The sequence below is a fragment of the Dicentrarchus labrax genome, unplaced genomic scaffold (genome assembly GCF_905237075.1).
Source record: "Dicentrarchus labrax unplaced genomic scaffold, dlabrax2021, whole genome shotgun sequence".
Classification (NCBI taxonomy): domain Eukaryota; kingdom Metazoa; phylum Chordata; class Actinopteri; family Moronidae; genus Dicentrarchus; species Dicentrarchus labrax.
In genome coordinates this window covers 680,001-700,690 of record NW_026136720.1, presented here as the reverse complement: position 1 = coordinate 700,690, position 20,690 = coordinate 680,001, and the positions used below count along the sequence as shown (strand labels likewise).

Sequence of the window (20,690 nt, the reverse complement as noted above, 5' to 3'; positions counted from 1 at the left end):
CTGTCTGTAATAACAGTGGGACAATGTCTGTGGTTAGTTCACTGTCTGTAATAACAGTGGGACAGTGTCTGTGGTGAGTTCACTGTCTGTAATAACAGTGGGACAGAGTCTGTGGTTAGTTCACTGTCTGTAATAACAGTGGGACAGTGTCTGTGGTGAGTTCACTGTCTGTAATAACAGTGGGACAGTGTCTGTGGTGAGTTCACTGTCTGTAATAACAGTGGGACAGTGTCTGTGGTGAGTTCACTGTCTGTAATAACAGTGGGACAGTGTCTGTGGTGAGTTCACTGTCTGTAATAACAGTGGGACAGTGTCTGTGGTTAGTTCACTGTCTGTAATAACAGTGGGACAGTGTCTGTGGTGAGTTCACTGTCTGTAATAACAGTGGGACAGTGTATGTGGTGAGTTCACTGTCTGTAATAACAGTGGGACAGAGTCTGTGGTGAGTTCACTGTCTGTAATAACAGTGGGACAGAGTCTGTGGTTAGTTCACTGTCTGTAATAACAGTGGGACAGAGTCTGTGGTTAGTTCACTGTCTGTAATAACAGTGGGACAGTGTCTGTGGTGAGTTCACTGTCTGTAATAACAGTGGGACAGAGTCTGTGGTTAGTTCACTGTCTGTAATAACAGTGGGACAGTGTCTGTGGTGAGTTCACTGTCTGTAGTATCCTGTAACATCACAGACTCACTCAGAGAACTAATTCCTGAAACAAAACCTCCACAAACCTTTCGAGAGAGAAACATCTGCACACACATTCACATATTCTGCTTTAATTCCGTGTAAAACACAGATCAGCTGTCTGTCCTCACTGTGTCTGTCTGTCTGTCGGTCTGTCTGTCTGTATACCCATGGTACAGACAGACAGAAAGACAGACAGACGCTGACAGCAGCTTACTTGCTTGTCTAATGATTGCATATTTCACATCAAAACTGCCGCCTCTGCACGTTGTTTGTAAGAAGGCTTTTCCTCAGTCAGCATTTCAGCAGCGATCACTGTTGTTGTCCCGACAATGGAAATATTCAATAACACGAAGACCTGCCAAATCCTCCACCACCATGATATCACGCTAACAGACTGAGGCTAATGCTAAAAGGTCCCAGGTTATGATAAAGCCTGATGGAGGTCTCTGTGTGGATCAGGTGAACCTACATGAACATCTACTCACATTCCTCGAGGCAACGGCCGAGGAGGTGGAGTAGCAGCCATATATGATTCGAGCGTTTTAATGGACCCTAAACCTAAACTAAATTATAATTCATTTGAAAGCCTTGTTCTTAGTCTTTCTCACCCAAACTGGAAAACACTGCAGCCAGTTCTATTTGTTATAGTGTACCGCGCTCCTGGACCGTACTCTGATTTTATATCTGAATTCTCAGAGTTTTTATCAAGTTTAGTCCTTAAATCAGATAAAGTAATTATTGTAGGTGATTTTAATATTCATGTGGATGTTGACAATGACAGCCTTAGTAATGCATTTATATCATTAATAGACTCAATTGGCTTCTGTCAGAGTGTAAATAAACCAACTCATTGTTTTAATTACACTCTTGACCTTGTTCTATCATATGGCATTGATATTGAACATTTAATAGTCTTCCCACATAATCCTTTCCTATCTGACCATTATTTAATAACTTTTGAATTCATACTATTAGATTATAAGCCATTAGGCAAAACTTCCTACAGCAGATGTCTATCTGACAGTGCTGTAGCTAAATTTAAGGAGGAGATTCCTTCAGTTGTTTAATTCAATCCTCCTCCTCACCTATAAAGCTCTTCATGGTCAGGCCCCTTCATATCTTAAAGAGCTCATAGTACCCTATTACCCCTCTAGAACACTACGTTCTCTGAATGCTGGGCTACTTGTGGTTCCTATAGTCTCTAAAAGTAGAACAGGAGCCAGAGCCTTCAGTTACCAAGCTCCTCTCCTGTGGAACCAGCTTCCAGTTGTGGTTCGGGAGGCAGACACCCTCTCCACATTTGAGAGTAGGCTTAAGACATTCCTCTTTGATAAAGCTTATAGTTAGGGCTGGATCAGGTGAGTCCTGAACCATCCCTTAGTTATGCTGCTATAGGCCTAGACTATCGGGGGATTTCCCATGGTGCACTGAGCTCCTCTCTTCCTCTCTCTTTCTGCACTCATTCATGTTCCATTAATGCATGTTACTAACTCCACTTCTTCCCCCGGAGTTCTTGTGCTTTCTCGTCTCGCAGGTTCTTGTCGATCCTGGTGGAGCCTCCTGCCATGGTCCTGCTAGATTGCCATTGCCAATATCACTGATATTATTGTTGTTATCATTATTATTATTATTATTACTACAATTACTATTATTACTATAATCACTGCTCATTGTCCCCCATCGTTGCTGTTGTCGTCGACATCGTCTTCTTCATGTTCATCATCATCAGTCACTACTATTAGTGTAGTTGTTGTTACTGTTGTTGCTGTGCTACTGTCTGTCTGTCTCTTTCGCTCTGTCTCTGTCTCTCTCGCTCTCTCTCTGTCTCTCTCTCTCTCTGTCTGTCTGTCTCTCTCTCACTCTCTCTCTCTCTCTCTGTCTCTCTCTCTCTCTCACCCCAACTGGTCGAGACAGACGACCACCCACCTAGAGCCGAAGGATCTGTCCTAGGTTTCTGCCTTTTAACAGGCAGTTTTTCCTTGCCCTTGTCTCCAAGGTCTTGCTCATGGTGGTACTGTTGGGTCTCTGTAAATAATGTTATAAAGAGTTCGGTCTAGACCTGCTCTATTTGAAAAGTGTCCTGAGATAACTTCTGTTATGAATTGGCGCTATACAAATAAAAAAGAGAGAGAGAGACAGAGAGAGAGAGAGAGAGACAGACAGACAGACAGACAGACAGACAGGTGCACAGCAACAACAGTATTGGCAATGGCAATCTAGCAGGACCATGGCAGGAGGCTCCACCAGGATCATGAGAACCTGCGAGACGAGAAAGCACAAGAACTCCGGGGAAGTTAGTAACATGCATTAATGGGACATGAATGAGTGCAGAAAGAGAGAGAGAGGAAGAGAGGAGCTCAGTGCACCATGGGAAATCCCCCGATAGTCTAGGCCTATAGCAGCATAACTAAGGGATGGTTCAGGACTCACCTGATCCAGCACCAGGCCAGCTGATAGTCTTGCCCGGGCCCGGGACGAGATAATATTAGATGGCCCCCCCCCCGCGCCCAGATCTCTCCTTTTCCCTATATAATAATAAATGCTATATATTTTCCCTAGTTGACTTTTTCTCTACTTCAAGGGAGAACAGCAAGCATGGTAGGGAAAATAATTTTTTAATACATTTTTTTCCCTTCCATTGTGGGATGTGGAATATGTCAAATAGTTTGGGAATTCCCTGCCCTCTGCATCTGCTGGCAATTCCTTTGCCCTCTCTGAGAAAGGCGTTCGTTTGGCCATCACACGTACGAGGTTCACTCTATCAGAGTCGGTCATTCTAGTTGGCCATAATGCAGGATCGCTGAAATCGCTGGAGCTACCAAACTCAACTGTTTCTGTCGGAGATAACGTGTTGTGTCAGGCTTTTATACGAGCTGATGGACGTTAACATTAGAGCTGGCCTGTTAGGTTACGTTACAAGGCTGGTAAATGTTGGCTGCGCTGTTTCTTACTTTGCTCTACGTTGACTTTACCAGTTCCAGCTTCACTGTCACCAACTTTTCTTAAATATTTAGAAAATCTCTAAGGCCTCTATTTTCTTCTTCTCTTCTCCTCTTTTCTTTCCTTTTCTGAGCACCGGACTCGTGCTGACCGGACATTTTGAGCCTACTGAACTTCAAATCAAATGACAACATCAAATTTTGATCAGTGGCCAAATCATTTTTGTGTTGGGGGTGGGGGGGTTCTTGACCACTACTTCAAGGACAATTAGGAAGAAAACAAATAAAAAGCTTTTATGTAACTCAAGTATTACATATTTTTTCCACAAAAAGGCCTATTTTAATGTAATTTTTTAATAATTATTCCATAATTTAATGAGGGCCCAGTTCTGCCCCCCCACCCCCCACTACCCTGGGCCCGGGACAACAGACCCGTTTGTCCCCCCCTATCGGCATAAGCTTTATCAAAGAGGAATGTCTTAAGCCTACTCTTAAATGTGGAAAGGGTGTCTGCCTCCAGAACCACAACTGGAAGCTGGTTCCACAGGAGAGGAGTATTCTTTTGGTGCTGCATTCAGGGACACGGACAAGGTTAAACTGTATATGATGCACAGATAAACTCTCACACTGACTGAACTGATAAGGACAGAAAATATGAACCTTTAATGAATTTTAATGACGCCACAGTTGTGAACATTTTACTGTCAGTGATTAATATTCAGTGTCAGGTGATTCATGGCTCCACTGCTCACCTGGAGAGGAAATATTCAGGGGCACGAATGACCATTTACATATTTATATTACAGGGCTGCGATCATACGATAGCTGGACGTCTTTGTGTTTGACATTGTTCACGTCACACTGAGCATTATGGGATGTGCAGCTCAGCAGTGCTGGAATGTAATTAAGTACATTTACTCAAGTACTGAAGTACAAATAATGTTCCTTACTTTCTTTTCTTCTCATGCAACTTTATACTTCTACTACTGTTTACTTCACTTAAAGCTTCAGTTATTAAAACTTTAAATAGATTTTTACACTCCAATCACAGTTGAGCAAGCCTTGGTCAGAACTTCCTCCTTTCCTGTACTTAGATATGCTATGCTAGGCTAATCTATGTTGGAAAGACAACCACATTTATTTATTTATTTTCATTTTCTCTTTATTTGGAATCACATATCAGCACTTAACACATTCAACATAGTTTGATAGAATTATACAGTGATTCATCTTTACAATTTTTGTTTTTAAAGAACAAAAAATAAATAAAAAAGAGAAATTACAAACAGTTAAACAAAAGAAGGGCGTTTAGGGGCAATATACATTTTCCACTTTCCCCAAATTTCCTCAAATCTAGTTTTCTCTAGTCTCACAGAAAAGGTCATTCTTTCCATTACATAGATTTCGTAAACAATGTCATAGCATTCCTCTATAGATATTTACAGATGTTGAGTGTAGAAAAACAAAGAGAAGTTTGTCCCAATTAAAAGCATTTTTTGTTCCAAATATCATCATTCTGTGTTGACCTTACGCCAGAAAGCATTTACAATTGGACAGGCCCAGAACAGGTGGTAATGGTTTGCTTCCTGAGAGCCACATTTTCTCCAGCAACTGGAGGAACCTGAGTGATGAGACTGCTGAACAGGTGAAATAAAATATCTGCTGAGACTCTTCCAGAGATTGAACTTGATATCTTCCATTGAAATTCACCATATTTGGTCGAGACTTCCTCTGTGATGCAACTGTTGGTTTCGCTTTCCCGTTTTTGTTCCATGTAGATGTTGCTGACAACCATATTTTGAAGATGGTTAAAAGATAAAAGAAACAAATATATAGTCAAATCTTAAGTTAACTAACGTTAGCACAACACTAACAACAAATTAGTGAGCGTTTTGCTAATGTTAGCTTTCATAGCTTTAATATCGGATGTAACTAGCTTGCTCGTGCACATTCAGAAGGTCAAAGGTCAGACTGTAGTAGTTCATTCAGGGGGCTCCTGCAGTGATTTGTGAGTGTATGTAAATGGCTGCAGCCAGGTAACATTTATCAGGAGCGATGAGGAGCTGTGATAGGAGGAAGGATGACGTTATTAACCTGTGACACAGTCAGCATGAAGAGGAGGCTCGTACAGGAAGAAGATACCATCATTCAGCTTTTACTACAGGAAGTATTTAACTGCTTATGAAACACTCTCAAGTTACTACTGGTTCTCTATGTGACCGACATAAACACCAAGACCATCAGACTGAAGACTTCTGCAGAGTAATCATTAGTCCACATCAAACAGGAAGCAGAGAGCTGTTTCCTCATTTTTACCAAAAGAACTGGCAGTTGGGGAGGGATGTAATAGTTCCCCTCAACAAACAGCTATGGCAGAAAAATTTGTAGTTTTTCTGGCCAACTTTGGCTCCTGAGTTAGCTGACGTTAGCTAATGGCAGCTAACGCTACTGTTAGTGGCAATGAGCTACTTGTAGTCCATCAGGAAACTGATAATAAAGTTGTGTTTGTACAGTGTTAATAAAGTTGTGTGTTTGTACAGTGTTAATAAAGTTGTGTGTTTGTACAGTGTAAATAAAGTTGTGTTTGTACAGTGTTAATAAAGTTGTGTGTTTGTACAGTGTTAATAAAGTTGTGTGTTTGTACAGTGTTAATAAAGTTGTGTGTTTGTACAGTGTTAATAAAGTTGTGTGTTTGTACAGTGTTAATAAAGTTGTGTTTGTACAGTGTTAATAAAGTTGTGTGTTTGTACAGTGTTAATAAAGTTGTGTGTTTGTACAGTGTTAATAAAGTTGTGTGTCTGTACAGTGTTAATAAAGTTGTGTGTTTGTACAGTGTTAATAAAGTTGTGTGTTTGTACAGTGTTAATAAAGTTGTGTTTGTACAGTGTTAATAAAGTTGTGTGTTTGTACAGTGATAATAAAGTTGTGTTTGTACAGTGTTAATAAAGTTGTGTGTTTGTACAGTGTTAATAAAGTTGTGTTTGTACAGTGTTAATAAAGTTGTGTGTTTGTACAGTGTTAATAAAGTTGTGTGTTTGTACAGTGTTAATAAAGTTGTGTGTCTGTACAGTGATAATAAAGTTGTGTGTTTGTACAGTGATAATAAAGTTGTGTGTTTGTACAGTGTTAATAAAGTTGTGTTTGTACAGTGTTAATAAAGTTGTGTTTGTACAGTGATAATAAAGTTGTGTGTTTGTACAGTGTTAATAAAGTTGTGTGTTTGTACAGTGTTAATAAAGTTGTGTGTTTGTACAGTGTTAATAAAGTTGTGTTTGTACAGTGTTAATAAAGTTGTGTGTTTGTACAGTGTTAATAAAGTTGTGTGTTTGTACAGTGTTAATAAAGTTGTGTGTTTGTACAGTGCTAATAAAGTTAAATAACGTTAAAGAATAAAATCAGAGTGGGGGAATCTATTTGATTTAATAAAACTTTATTTATTTGTTTACAGTAGAAGAAATTCCTCTTGACAAAAACATAAAAACAACTCAGACAAACGTGATAAATAATAAACGATAAAAGAACTCCAGTCTCTAAAAATCAGGCCTCATAAAGAGAGATCAATAACAAACAACAACAACAACAACAACTGTTCTGTTTTCAAACCTCTTTGTTTTACACATTTACTGTTGACCTCCGCCCAGACACACAGAGAGGTTTCCAAACCAAAAAGATCAGATTGATTCAATAAAACAAGCTCATGATGTTTATATCGTCTATATCCTGTATACAGACAGAGCTCCACCTGCAGGTGACAGACTGAACAACATGAGTCAGGTGATGCATTCCGTATCTTATACATTCACTGTCACATTCATCGTGCTACCGTCTCAACTCTTTGTCAAACACCACCCGGCTGATATCACCTGAGTCATAAAACAAACTCTCCATCTACCAGCAGACTGCTGCAGTTTCACTTCCTGTTCTGTTGTTGGTATAAATTCATCCGCTGAGAACTTCCTCCTCCGTCTGTTCACTCTCTGTCTCAGTGGACGCTGTGTTTGGACTGTTCAGGGTCAGATTGTGTCCTCTGGAGGACTCCAGGTGAGACAGTTTATTACTCTAATGAATCAGTAAGACTCACTGAGCTGTTGGGATATTAAAGACCTGATGTTTGACGTTGGGGATCAGCTGTGATGGCAGAAGCAGAACCAGAGAGGGACACTGGAGACCTGACTGAGACCAACCTGACGGCTCTGGATCCAGGTTCTAACTTATGTCTTTTTATAAATGTATTAACCTCTTCCTCAACGTGAGTCCTCTTCTTCTGTGACGCACTCATGTTGAACTGTTCCTTTAAAGCTTCCAGAAGGTTCTGAATCCTGTTGTGTCTCTATAATAATCAGATTATTGATCAGATTATTGATCAGATTATTGATCAGCAGAGAGTGAACAGGTTGTAGTGTAGCTTTGTTCCTCTGCTGTCTGTGGACTGATCTCTATGTGTCTCTATGTAGGATGAGGGTCAAAGGTTGTGACCTTTATGCTCCCGAGTGCCTTCTCTCCCCGCTTCCCTACAGTGCCAACAGTGGGCAACACTCGCTAACGTTAGTTTATAAATGGAGTCTGCTAACGACTACAAACGTCTATAAAACCTTTCACTGCTTTAGATATTAAATCTATATGTAAACATTGTGTGCAGATGAGCCTCCGAGTTGCTCCAGTTTGACCACGAAGGAGCTGCAGCAGAACTGGAGGGCAGCGAAGAAGAGAGAGCGACCCGTCAGGCTGCTGTTTGAAATCCCATCGACTCGAATCATCGAACACAGTCTGTCCAGATATGTGGTGAGATCAGGAAACACACTACATTTATCTGACAGCTTTAGCTATTAGCTTAGCATAAATACTGGAAACAGTGAGAAACAGCTTTATTAGCTTAGCATAAGATTAATGTGAACATGGAGTAAAAACAGACAGGTCGTGCTGCTTCCTGTTTGTCTGCAGGTGTACGAGGTCGTGCTGATGCGTTCTGGCAGCTTTGATTCCCGCCGTGTGTCCGTGGAGCGCCGTTACAGCGACTTCTCACGCTTCCACCACAGACTGCTGGAGGAGTTCAACGAGGAGCTGGAGGAGGTGCTTCTCCCCAGAAAACTCCTGACTGGGAATTTCAGCCCAGAGCTCATCTCGGAGCGCCGCCTCTCTCTGCAGGACTACCTGGCTAAACTGTACGCCGTCCGCTGTGTGCGACACTCACCGCTGTTCCCCACATTCTTCACTGAGCACGAGCAGAAACGGGCGCACAGTTTGCTGCGAGCGGGACAGTTTGGGCCGGCCGTGGAGCAGCTGCAGACCGTCTTAGAGACCGAGGAGAAGCTGCTGCCGTGGCAGAAGCCCACCCTGATCGTACCGACCCTCTCTGCCCTGGCGGTCTGTTACCGGGACCTGGACGACCCGGAGCAGGCGTTTGCAGCCGCTCAGAGAGCGCTGCCTCCAGTGAGACGCTACGGACAGAAACACTACAGAGCGGCGCTGCTGGAGCTGCTGGTGGATTTAGGCTACCAGCTGGGACGTCCTGTGGCTCAGTTACAGGAGGAGCTGACTGTCCTCAGAGACGCTGAGAGGGGGGAGGTGTCCTCACGCTCTCTGAAGGAGTTAGTGATCCACGAGTTCACCTGAGAACAGGTGACAGTGGAGTACCTGACCTCCGACCTGCAGGGCGGAGTTCCAGCAGTTAATCCCACCCACTGCTGTCTGATTGGTTTAACTGGTGAATGTGGGCGGTGTTAAATGTTGATTGGATAGCAGCTAGCTTAGCTAGCAGCCCAGGGTGAGCTATTCTGGCTAACTGAGCTAAAGGCAGCAACTGGTGGAGACAGACGACCACCCACCTAGAGCCGGAGGATCTGTCCTAGGTTTCTGCCTTTTAACAGGCAGTGTTTCCTTGCCCTTGTCTCCAAGGTCTTGCTCATGGTGGTACTGTTGGGTCTCTGTAATTAATGTTAAAGAGTTCGGTCTAGACCTGCTCTATTTGAAAAGTGTCCTGAGATAACTTCTGTTATGAATTGGCGCTATACAAATAAAATTGAATTGAATTGATCCAGTTTCACCAAAATCTCTGAAGTTGTGTTTTTATTACACCTGAATGCTTCCTGCTGTGTGTGTGTGTGTGTGTGTGTGTGTGTGTGCCACTGTAACATCAGCCACACACACACACACACACACACACACTCTCTGTATCTGTTCTCTGGATCAATAAACAGATCGTGTGTCGTCCTGTTGCTGCAGATTGATCAACTGACTCTTTCAACAAAACTGCAACTTCCCCAAACTGCCTATTACCCAGCATGCCTCACTGTGTGTGTGTGTGTGTGTGGTTATTGGCTCAGTGGTTACTGTGTGTACATTTATTAAAGGTTATTGATCCTGTAACAGTAAAACATTTATTATCTGTTTATTCTGTGTATGAACACTGACTCATATTCCCTGTATCAATAACTAACCTGATCAATAACTAACCTGATCAATAACTAACCTGATCAATAACTAACCCGATCAATAACTAACCCGATCAATAACTAACCCGATCAATAACTAACCTGATCAATAACTGATTCTGAAATCAGTTTCACTCGTTTACCTTAATAATCGAATATAATATAACTGATTATATTAATGTTGTTCCTCCACCAGCACACAGACTGAACTCTTCAGTTGTTGCTTCCTCGAACATCAGCTAACTGCTAACAGCTAACTGCTAACTGCTAACAGCTAACTGCTAACAGCTAACTGCTAACTGCTAACAGCTAACAGCTAACTGCTAACAGCTAACTGCTAACAGCTAACAGCTAAAAGCTGCTCGACGTTCGACTGCTTCTGTCTGTTCTCACTGCGGCTGCGTGGAGCTGCCAGCGGCTCGTGCTCTCAGCCACAGATCAATAGTTGTATCAATAGTTGTATCAATAGTTGTATCAATAGTTGTATCGATAGTTGTATCGATAGGTGGGTTAGTGGTCGTCCGACCTCGGAGCGATGGCGAACGACTCCGTGAAACTGTCCAAGAACCTGCTGCGGATGAAGGTAAACTGAAGCTAACAGCCGCTAGCGGCCGTGTGTTAGCTCAGCTAGCTTTAGCTCCCGCTGCCGCGCCAAACCTCATTCACAAATCAGACGATAATTGTTTTCCTGCTGTTCTGAAGGCGCTAACTGCTGGAGAACGTCGAAGTAATAACGTTTTTAATTAATGTATTAAGCGTGTTAATTCGGCCATAGTTTGATCCACCAAATGTCTCTTAAATCAACGAATAACCTGACTCCCACTGGTGGCTGTATTCAACCATAGTCCGGTTCTGTAGATGAGAACGTGTTTCTCCCCCAGTCCTCTGACACTGTTAATGTTAGTGACATTTAAACGAGGTCTGGTGTGTTGGTACAGTTCATGCAGAGAGGGCTGGATGCAGAGACGAAGAAGCAGCTGGAGGAAGATGAGAAGAGGATCATCAGTGATGAACACTGGTATCTGGACCTGCCAGAGCTCAAAGCTAAAGAGTGAGTGTCCATTCAAACAGCCTCAGTGCTTCCCTCACCAGACTCCATTCACAAATCTGCCAGTTGAAGCTGTACATGTTAATCTGGTTAAAGTTTCAGACTTTTGAGTCCACAGGTAATTTCAGCATAAATATAATGTCAGCTTTTATAGCACAGTAAGGATTATTATTGTAATGAATTATAACTCAGATGTTTCTGTGTGTTTGGGTGTAATGGGACCAAAGTTACTAACAAACTGTATTTATATGGCGTTTTATACAATCTAATAATAGTTATTGTTTGTCCCTGTTTAGGAACCTGATCATAGAGGAGAAGAGTTTTGTTCCCTGTGAGGAACTGAAGTACGGACGCATCTCGTTCAAGGGTTTTAATCCAGAAGTGGAGGTAAGTGTGAATTATTATTATTATTATTATTATTATTATTATTATTATTAATGCTTCCTGCAGCGGTCTTGCTCTGTTATTGCAGAAATGTGACGTTCAGGGACATCAGACAATCACATAAAGTGTCAGTAGAGCAGCCAGCAGGTTGGAGAACGTTTGTAATGTCCTCCATCGATGGTGTCGATCCTTCAGTAATCCGTCTGTAAACATCCGTACAGCGCACTGCGTCCTACAGAGGATGGTTACTGACACACAATGCACTTTGGAAGAGAGAGAAAACCAGAGGAAGTGACAGGAAGTTAAACTGTCTGTTGTAATACTGAACTAGCTTAGCACGATAGCACGATAGCTCCACGTCAGCTACCAGTTATTGTTTATGGATAAAGAGAGAGAACCAGAGCTGTCTGCAGCTTATCACTGTTTACTGTTTGTCTTCAACCTGATTGGTTCGCTCAGAGAAACGTTGTAGTGTAATGTGACCTCACTGACTGGACCCGGTTGTTGTTGTTGTTGTTGTTGTTGTTGTGTGTCACAGAAACTGATGACTCTGATGAATCCGAAGGACGAGGAGGAGAAAGGAGAGGAAGAGGAGGTCAGCCGGATGCAGACAGACGTCACAGATGAAGAAATGGCTCTGAGGTACAAACGGTTGATTATCTGTGGTCAGTGAATGTTACAGAACTTCCTGCTCATACAGGAACCTCCTTCATCCCGTCTCTTCCTCTGCAGGTACGAGAGTTTAGTCGGGAGCATGAAGAAGAAGTTTGCAAAGAAGCGTCAGAGAGCAGTGATAGAAGAAGAAGACGTCAACCAGAACGTGGTAGAAACCAACACGAAGAGAGTCTTTCTGAAACCTCAGGACTGAACCATGGACGGACTTTTTATTTTTGAGTGACTCAGTGATTTTTTTACAGCTGAGGCTGGTTGGATGTTATACATCCTGTTTTTAAAAAAAAGATTAATGTTTAAGATGTTTTACAGCGTGTGCAGAGTGAGGCCTTCATTAAACACACAGCTCAGTGTATCCGTGTGTCTGTGCTTTCTCATATAGCTTATATATGTTAACTTGTAACTGCAGTGGGTGCTACTGCCCACCAGACTCCATTCACAAAACCACTCATTCTAGCAGATAGTTGTAAAACACACAGAATAAAACTGATTAAAAGCGTCTCTGTTAGTGTTTCCAACAATCACCAACTCTGGTTTGGTGGAAATAAATCCTTAATTCACCGACGTAGATGATAAAAACAGCAGTTTCAGTCGGAGCAGACCGGCTATGGAAACAACCCACAGAGAGGCTACGATACAACACAGGCAGAGGGAGAGAGACACCATGTGAGAGATATAGAATATAATGTTTAATATATTAATGTTTTTATTCTGTTTAAAATCAGACAGTCGGGAGGACAAACTGTAAATGAAACATAAATCATCGTCTCGGTTGTCTGCAGCATCTTTTCAAAGTAAGGGCGTGTTGTTCCTGTGGGAAACTGCCGACTGTGCTGAATCACTGCATTTTCCCATGAGCCTCAGCTCCTGTTGAGTCCTGCTGGTTCACAGTCGGTGTGTTTAAAGAGCTTCATGGCGATGGCGTCGAACACGCCGGTGGGACAGTAGCGGTGGAGGAACGGGAGCAGCCATCCCATCTGCCCCGGCATGTACACAGGTCTGGGATGAGCTGACAGCAGAGCGTGGCACATGTCGTCCACCACGGGAGACAAATCCTCCGCCGACTGCCGGGACATCTTGGACAGGCTGTTTGGGAGTGACGCGATGTACGCCTCCCCATAATCCTCTCTGGCATCAGAGGAAATTGTGGCGAGGACCTTGTCTGTGTAACGAGTGACATCATCACTGTTTCCAAAGATATCTGAGAGACAAAAAGATTAAAGGTTTATTAAAGGCTAACAGCGCCACCAGTGGCCGTTCATTAAACTGTAGCTAACAGCGCCACCAGTGGTCGTTCATTAAACTGTAGCTAACAGCGCCACCAGTGGCCGTTCATTAAACTGTAACTAACAGCGCCACCAGTGGTCGTTCATTAAACTGTAGCTAACAGTGCCTCCAGTGGTCGTTCATTAAACTGTAGCTAACAGCGCCACCAGTGGCCGTTCATTAAACTGTAGCTAACAGCGCCACCAGTGGTCGTTCATTAAACTGTAACTAACAGCGCCACCAGTGGTCGTTCATTAAACTGTAACTAACAGCGCCACCAGTGGTCGTTCATTAAACTGTAACTAACAGCGCCACCAGTGGTCGTTCATTAAACTGTAGCTAACAGCGCCACCAGTGGCCGTTCATTAAACTGTAGCTAACAGCGCCACCAGTGGCCGTTCATTAAACTGTAACTAACAGCGCCACCAGTGGTCGTTCATTAAACTGTAACTAACAGCGCCACCAGTGGTCGTTCATTAAACTGTAGCTAACAGCGCCACCAGTGGTCGTTCATTAAACTGTAGCTAACAGCGCCACCAGTGGTCGTTCATTAAACTGTAGCTAACAGTGCCACCAGTGGTCGTTCATTAAACTGTAACTAACAGCGCCACCAGTGGCCGTTCATTAAACTGTAGCTAACAGCGCCACCAGTGGCCGTTCAGTGAACTGCAGTCAGCGTCCTGTCCACGAAGCAACCAACGTCAGACAAAAATCCATCACTGCTTGGTTCTCACAGCAGTGATGGATTTATTGTTAAAGTAGAAATGTGTTTGGATGCTGTACGTTCAGATATTAGAGAAGATATTAGTTTATAGTATAAATGCAGTGAAGTGGTTGAATGTGATCATACTTGTTCTGAAGCCTGCAGGTTGAATCACGGACACTTCGACGCCCCACACAGACAACTCCAACCTCATCACCTTCGACAGAACGCTGAGCGCCGCCTTCGACGCGCCGTATGCAGCCAGCAGCGGCATCGGCACCTCACCTGCAGGAGACACCACCACCGCGTTACCACAAGTAATCAATACACTGATATTAATGGAACATAATCAGTACACTGATATTAATGGAACATAATCAATACACTGATATTAATGGAACATAATCAATACACTGATATTAATGGACATAATCAGTACACTGATATTAATGGAACATAATCAATACACTGATATTAATGGAACATAATCAGTACATTGATATTAATGGAACATAATCAATACACTGATATTAATGGAACATAATCAGTACATTGATATTAATGGAACATAATCAATACACTGATATTAATGGAACATAATCAATACACTGATATTAATGGAACATAATCAATACATTGATATTAATGGACATTTCGTGTCAGGTAACGTTAATGCTGTATTTTCGGGCATTAATCATTAATCATATCATTAAATTACATAATATATTGCCACCATTACTTCAGTAAAGCTCTTAACGTTAGTATCTTTCATTTAGCTATATTCATCACCCTGTGTTCATTCATAAGCCTGGCTAACTTAAGGTAACTGAAGTACCCAAAAGTCATACTTCAGGAAAAATAAAGATATGGTGTTAAAGTATTACTCTGGTAAAAGTGAAAGTCACCTAAATAAATAGTCCTTGCGTAAAAGTCTCAAAGTATCTGATGTTGGCTGTGCTTGAATATCAAGTACAAGTAAATGGTAAATGGACCTGTACTTGTATAGCGCCTTTCTAGTCTTCCGACTCCAAAGCGCTTTTACACTACGTGCCACATTCACCCTTTCACACACATTCACTCAGTCCATCGAACAGAACTAACATTCATACACACTCACACACCAGATGCAAGGCATCAGGAGGGTTTGGGGTTCAGTATCTTGCTCAAGGATACTTCGAAGGATACCAGGAGCCGGGGATCGAACCCACAACTTTCTGATTAAGGAGGAACCCGCTCTGCCTCTGAGCCACAGCTGCCCTTTTAGTAAATATAAATGATTTACTTGTGTCAATACACTGTATGGGTTACTGTAAACTTATTTTCTGCTATGATGTTTAGTTTTGGATTCTGTTTAAATCTAATGGCCGATTGAATCAATTGATTTTAAAATGTGCTAACCTGGCTCTGATTCATATAGAGATCGTTATATGTATATATTCGCTGGTACCAACCATGTATATTTGTTTGTTTCAGGAAAAAACTGATGATCCCCTACACCCTGACTATGTACCAAGTTTATTCAGTTTCGCCTTGTTTGTATTGTATTTGTATATTTACCTGGCGTTGAAATCAGGTACATATAAATGTCCGGATACCCGATATCTGGCCACATGTCAGTGTCCATGGATCAGATGGTTTTGGGGAGCTTGTATGGATCATTGTCGAGTCCAACTGTATATTTTATATTTTATTGTCTCTTTTTTAAAATCTTTTTAGCATTAGTAAATGTCTTATCTGTTGTGCCTGTGCACTTTATCTGTTTCACCGTGGGAGAGTGAGAACGACCATTCGATTCCTTTGTATGTCTGGTGCATGTGAAGTAATTGACAATAAAGCTGACTGACTTTGACTTTGAACTGACCTCAATTTCTTTTGATAATCCATTTTTATGCGGTTTCGCAGTGTCAACCGCTATCCTTCGACATGTTGTGGGTTTTGCCGCGGGGCGGAAGTGACGTAAGCGCATACCCTCTATATTGGCGCCGTTATTGCTGCTTCCAGGCACTGGTGAGACGGATCATCGCTGTCCTTATAAAAAGTACTCGGTTACTTTGTGGGTACAGAACAGAGTAAAAGTACTCGGTTACTTTGTGGGCAGCAGTGATGTGGCTTTTTGGACCCTGAAGGCACCGTGTGGACCCTGAAGGCACCGTGTGGTCTCCGTGCTCAGATCTACCTGCCATGCTGGACACGTTGACGATGCGTCCTCTGGACCTCCTCAGCAGAGGGAGGAACACCTGACACATCCTCACCGCCGCCAGGAAGTTCACGTCCATGCAGCGCCTGTACGCCGCCATCGGGTGGAGCTCTGCGTCCAGGGGGCACGGTAGGACTCCGGCGTTGTTCACCAAACCCCACAGACCTGCAGCAGACAAACCACGGTGCAATCAGGTGCCGGTTCCAGAGTCAGACAGGTACAGAGTCCCTGATGTGGTCTCACCTGTGCCAGCGGCCACCTGAGTGATGATGTGGCGGCGTGCGGCCTCAATCTGCGACCCGTCGGTGACGTCCAGCTGGAGGACCTGCAGGTTCTCAGACTGTCGCTCTCGGAGCCGCCGAGCTCCGGATCCGTTCACATCCAGAACTCCAGCAAACACCTTCAGTCCTCGTTCACTGAGCCGCTGCACCAGAGCCAGACCGAACCCGGAGTCACAGCCTGGACACACACAGACCTTAAGGGGGCAGCTGCACTCTGGATCCTGGTCTATATGTACTGATACAGTTCAGTGTGTCCGTTTATTAGTTACCAATATAACTGATCGGTGCTGATTGATTAGGTTAGTACAGCAGTGTTACACACTGATGGACGTCAGACAGGTTACGTTGTGTTTATGGTTCTGTGAATCATGGTACTGGATCCTCTTTGGTCCAGTTCAGGCCCTGAGCAGCAGAACAAGGAGATCTGGTTCTTAGCTCTGGTTCTGAGATCTGGTTCTGAGATCTGGTTCTGAGATCTGGTACTGAGATCTGGTTCTGAGATCTGGTTATGAGATCTAGTTCTGAGATCTGGTTCTGAGATCTGGTACTGAGATCTGGTTCTGAGATCTGGTACTGACATCTGGTTCTTAGATCTGGTTCTGAGATCTGGTACTGAGATCTGGTTCTGAGATCTGGTACTGAGATCTGGTTCTTAGATCTGGTACTGAGATCTCGTTCTGAGATTTGGTTCTGAGATCTGGTACTGAGATCTGGTTCTTAGATCTGGTTCTTAGATCTGGTTCTGAGATCTGGTACTGAGATCTGGTTCTTAGATCTGGTACTGAGATCCGGTTCTTAGATCTGGTTCTTAGATCTGGTTCTGAGATCTGGTACTGAGATCTGGTACTGAGATCTGGTTCTTAGATCTGGTTCTTAGATCTGGTACTGAGATCTGGTTCTTAGATCTGGTACTGAGATCCGGTTCTTAGATCTGGTTCTTAGATCTGGTACTGAGATCCGGTTCTTAGATCCGGTTCTTAGATCTGGTTCTTAGATCTGGCACTGAGATCTGGTTCTGAGATCTGGTACTGAGATCTGGTTCTTAGATCTGGTTCTTAGATCTGGTTCTTAGATCTGGTACTGAGATCCGGTTCTTAGATCTGGTTCTTAGATCTGGTTCTTAGATCTCGTACTGAGATCCGGTTCTTAGATCTGGTTCTTAGATCTGGTTCTGAGATCTGGTTCTGAGATCTGGTACTGAGATCTGGTACTGAGATCTGGTTCTTAGATCTGGTTCTGAGATCTGGTACTGAGATCTGGTTCTGAGATCTGGTACTGAGATCTGGTTCTTAGATCTGGTACTGAGATCCGGTTCTTAGATCTGGTTCTTAGATCTGGTACTGAGATCTGGTTCTGAGATCTGGTACTGAGATCTGGTTCTTAGATCTGGTTCTTAGGTCTGGTTCTTAGATCTGGTACTGAGATCTGGTTCTTAGATCTGGTACTGAGATCCGGTTCTTAGATCTGGTTCTTAGATCTGGTTCTTAGATCTGGTTCTGAGATCTGGTACTGAGATCTGGTTCTTAGATCTGGTTCTGAGATCTGGTACTGAGATCTGGTTCTTAGATCTGGTTCTTAGATCTGGTTCTTAGATCTGGTACTGAGATCTGGTTCTTAGATCTGGTTCTGAGATCTGAGTATAAATCTGTTTCCTGTTTGAGCAGATTTTTGTGTCGACAGATAAAAACATCTTCTAGCAGAATGATGTAATCAGTTTTCACTACGGGGTCAGAGAGAGTTCACAGTGACGGTATTCTCACAACAACAAACAACAACAACAACAACAACAACAACAACGACAATGTCTTTATTCAACAGTTTTGTCTTTATATACAACATCACTCTGCTGTGTGTGTATTAATGTGTGTGTGTGTGTGTGTGTGTGTATTAATGTGTGTGTGTGTGTGTGTATTCTGACCTGTAACCAGCACCGCTCTGCTCTCTGTCGGCAGCAGCTCGTCTCTCCTCCCGATGTGGATCAGGATGAAGCTGCAGCCGAGGAGGACCGGCCCACAGAGAGCTGCAGGGACCGTCCAACACACAGTGGCCCCCATGAGGGCCCCCATTAGGGCCCTGGAGGCAGCGGTCCAGTACCCGGACCCACTGAGGTCCCCTTTAAGCTTCCACAGCAGGGTGAGGCTGAACAGAGCTGCAGCCGGAGCACAGAAACTTCCTTCCATCCCCGACCGTCTGACAGGAAGCTCTCAGGTATGTGCAGCCAACAGGTGTGTCACCAACAGGTGTGTCACCAACAGGTGTGTCACCGCAGACCGCCACCTCCTCCCTCTCCAAACACCCGTCTGATAACGACACCAGCTCTGACACACTGCTGACACACAGACAACCTGCACTCATATTTATATTTATTATATTTATGTTTACATTGTTATTACACAATGAATCACTTTCTGTTTACTGACTGGAATTATTATTTATTATTTACATAATAACTTGAAATTAAAGCAGCAACCAGGAAGTGTTTGTGGTGATTCTGGCGCCCCCTGTGGACAAACGCTGTACAACCTCCTGCTCATGTGACCCACTGGCAGATATTAATAACTAATGATCAGAATCAGAATCAATAGAAACAGCTGGAAGTTGATTAATCAAATATCCTGAAATAATCTGTGTGATTCAATAAACTGTTAATCTGCAGGACGATCAATGACCATTAATAACAATCAATAAAGACTCACTGAGCAACAACTTCAAACTAATTTATTTGTAGTAACATTATTATAATTATAAATTAGTTATTTTTATGTCAGCCAAACTTTTAGTTAATTTCAAAAGTTTAATTTCTCTGTAAAGTGAATTATTCAATGTAGAAATATAAAGTACGACTTAATGTTTGTTTACATCTGTCGGACAATTAATTGATCTGCAATCGTTTTAATAATTTGTTTCTAAAATATATAATAATAATAATAATAATAATATAATCTGTTTTCTTTGTCGTATGTGAAGATAATCTAAATATTGGTATTTTTAGTGGATGAATAATCAATAATGATCAGTAACATTAAACGGAATATTTATTATTTCAGAATAAAGTAAAACAGGACAACAGTGTTCAGTGACAAACAGGACTTTTATTTGAAAGTCGCCACCTACAGTGATATCTGCACATTGTCAAACACGTCTACATGTGAGGAACATAAAGTGCTCGCGGGTCACACGGGATTCCAGCCAATGAGACAGGACTACACGGTGGGAGGAGCCAGCCAGGGAGGAAGAGGAGGAGCCAGCCGGGGAGGAAGAGGAGGAGCCAGCCGGGGAGGAAGAGGAGGAGCCAGCCGGGGAGGAAGAGGAGGACTCAGGCGAAGTTCTTCTTCAGGAAGCTGATGAGTCCGTTGGTGGATGAGTCGTGGGACGTGACCTCGGAGTCGTCCTTCAGCTCCGGCTCGATCTTCTTCGCCAGCTGCTTCCCGAGCTCCACGCTGTGGACAGGAGACAGGAGACAGGAGACAGGAGACAGGAAGTTGAGTGATGAACTCCTCTGTGGTTGAAAGCTGATGAAACAGGCAGTAAGTGACAGTTGAGCAGCTCGCACTCACCCCCACTGATCGTAGCTGTTGATATCCCACATCACGCCCTGCACGAAGATCTTGTGCTCGTACATCGCTGAAACACAATCACATTATTGATCACTTCATTATCCAATCACACCTGTGCTGGTCACACCTGTGCTCTCTGACTGGCTGCAGCAGATTGAACCTCAGTAACACCAGACTCCCTTTAAAAATCCCCCGTTTTAGGGTCACTGAGAGAAACACTGAAATAATCCTTTATTTTTATAAATTCAGGACGCACTGTTACTTCCTGTGACTGTGGGGAAACCTGATGTCTTCACATCACTGATGAAAGAAAGACTTCAACGCCGGAGGAAGTAACAGTGTGTCTCTCCTGTCGGGCTCCAGACGGCCCCAATAACGAACGTTTCTCCTCAGTGAGTCTGGTGTTACCGTGGTAACAGGTTGAACATTAACAGAGCTCAGATATGATCCAAGCAGACAGCGTGTGTCTGAGTACAGGACTGATCCATGTCAGGTCCTGTCAGGTGTTAACCTGCAGTGACCTCTAGTG

General features: G+C 43.2%; 4 protein-coding genes across 5 annotated transcripts in view; 2 read left to right on the top strand and 2 right to left on the bottom strand.

The window, feature by feature from the left end:
- Nucleotides 1-7,556: 7,556 nt before the first annotated feature.
- Nucleotides 7,557-9,671, top strand: snx20 (sorting nexin 20). 2 transcript variants are annotated; one of them, XM_051380887.1, is made up of 4 exons: nt 7,560-7,663; nt 7,751-7,825; nt 8,262-8,404; nt 8,564-9,671. In XM_051380887.1, the coding sequence occupies exons 2-4, from the start codon at nt 7,756-7,758 to the stop codon at nt 9,233-9,235; spliced, it is 885 nt and encodes a 294-aa protein (XP_051236847.1). In that variant the 5' UTR covers nt 7,560-7,663; nt 7,751-7,755; the 3' UTR covers nt 9,236-9,671. The 2 variants fall into 2 exon arrangements, with proteins under 2 accessions (XP_051236846.1, XP_051236847.1); XM_051380886.1 differs by having other exon boundaries at nt 7,557-7,825.
- A 755-nt stretch (nt 9,672-10,426) lies between these two features.
- On the top strand, nt 10,427-12,512 carry mphosph6 (M-phase phosphoprotein 6). Its single transcript, XM_051380909.1, has 5 exons — nt 10,427-10,636; nt 10,992-11,104; nt 11,398-11,488; nt 12,024-12,127; nt 12,218-12,512. Exons 1-5 carry the CDS (start codon nt 10,589-10,591, stop codon nt 12,351-12,353), a joined length of 492 nt encoding a protein of 163 aa, XP_051236869.1. The 5' UTR covers nt 10,427-10,588; the 3' UTR covers nt 12,354-12,512.
- Nucleotides 12,513-12,824: 312 nt separating this feature from the next.
- Nucleotides 12,825-18,825, bottom strand: hsd17b2 (hydroxysteroid (17-beta) dehydrogenase 2). The gene is made up of 5 exons (XM_051380876.1): nt 18,523-18,825; nt 16,567-16,782; nt 16,303-16,488; nt 14,274-14,411; nt 12,825-13,358 (listed from the first exon to the last, which is right to left on the bottom strand). Exons 1-5 carry the CDS (start codon nt 18,782-18,784, stop codon nt 13,018-13,020), a joined length of 1,143 nt encoding a protein of 380 aa, XP_051236836.1. The 5' UTR covers nt 18,785-18,825; the 3' UTR covers nt 12,825-13,017.
- Nucleotides 18,826-19,676: 851 nt separating this feature from the next.
- gpia (glucose-6-phosphate isomerase a) overlaps nt 19,677-20,690 on the bottom strand; it is an 11,913-nt gene continuing 10,899 nt past the window's right edge. The window contains exons 17-18 of the mRNA XM_051382934.1: nt 20,162-20,228; nt 19,677-20,044 (exon numbers count right to left, since the gene is read on the bottom strand). Of these exons, the coding sequence (XP_051238894.1) occupies nt 19,921-20,044; nt 20,162-20,228 (191 nt within the window). The 3' untranslated portion in view covers nt 19,677-19,920. The remainder of the gene's footprint in view (nt 20,045-20,161; nt 20,229-20,690) is intronic.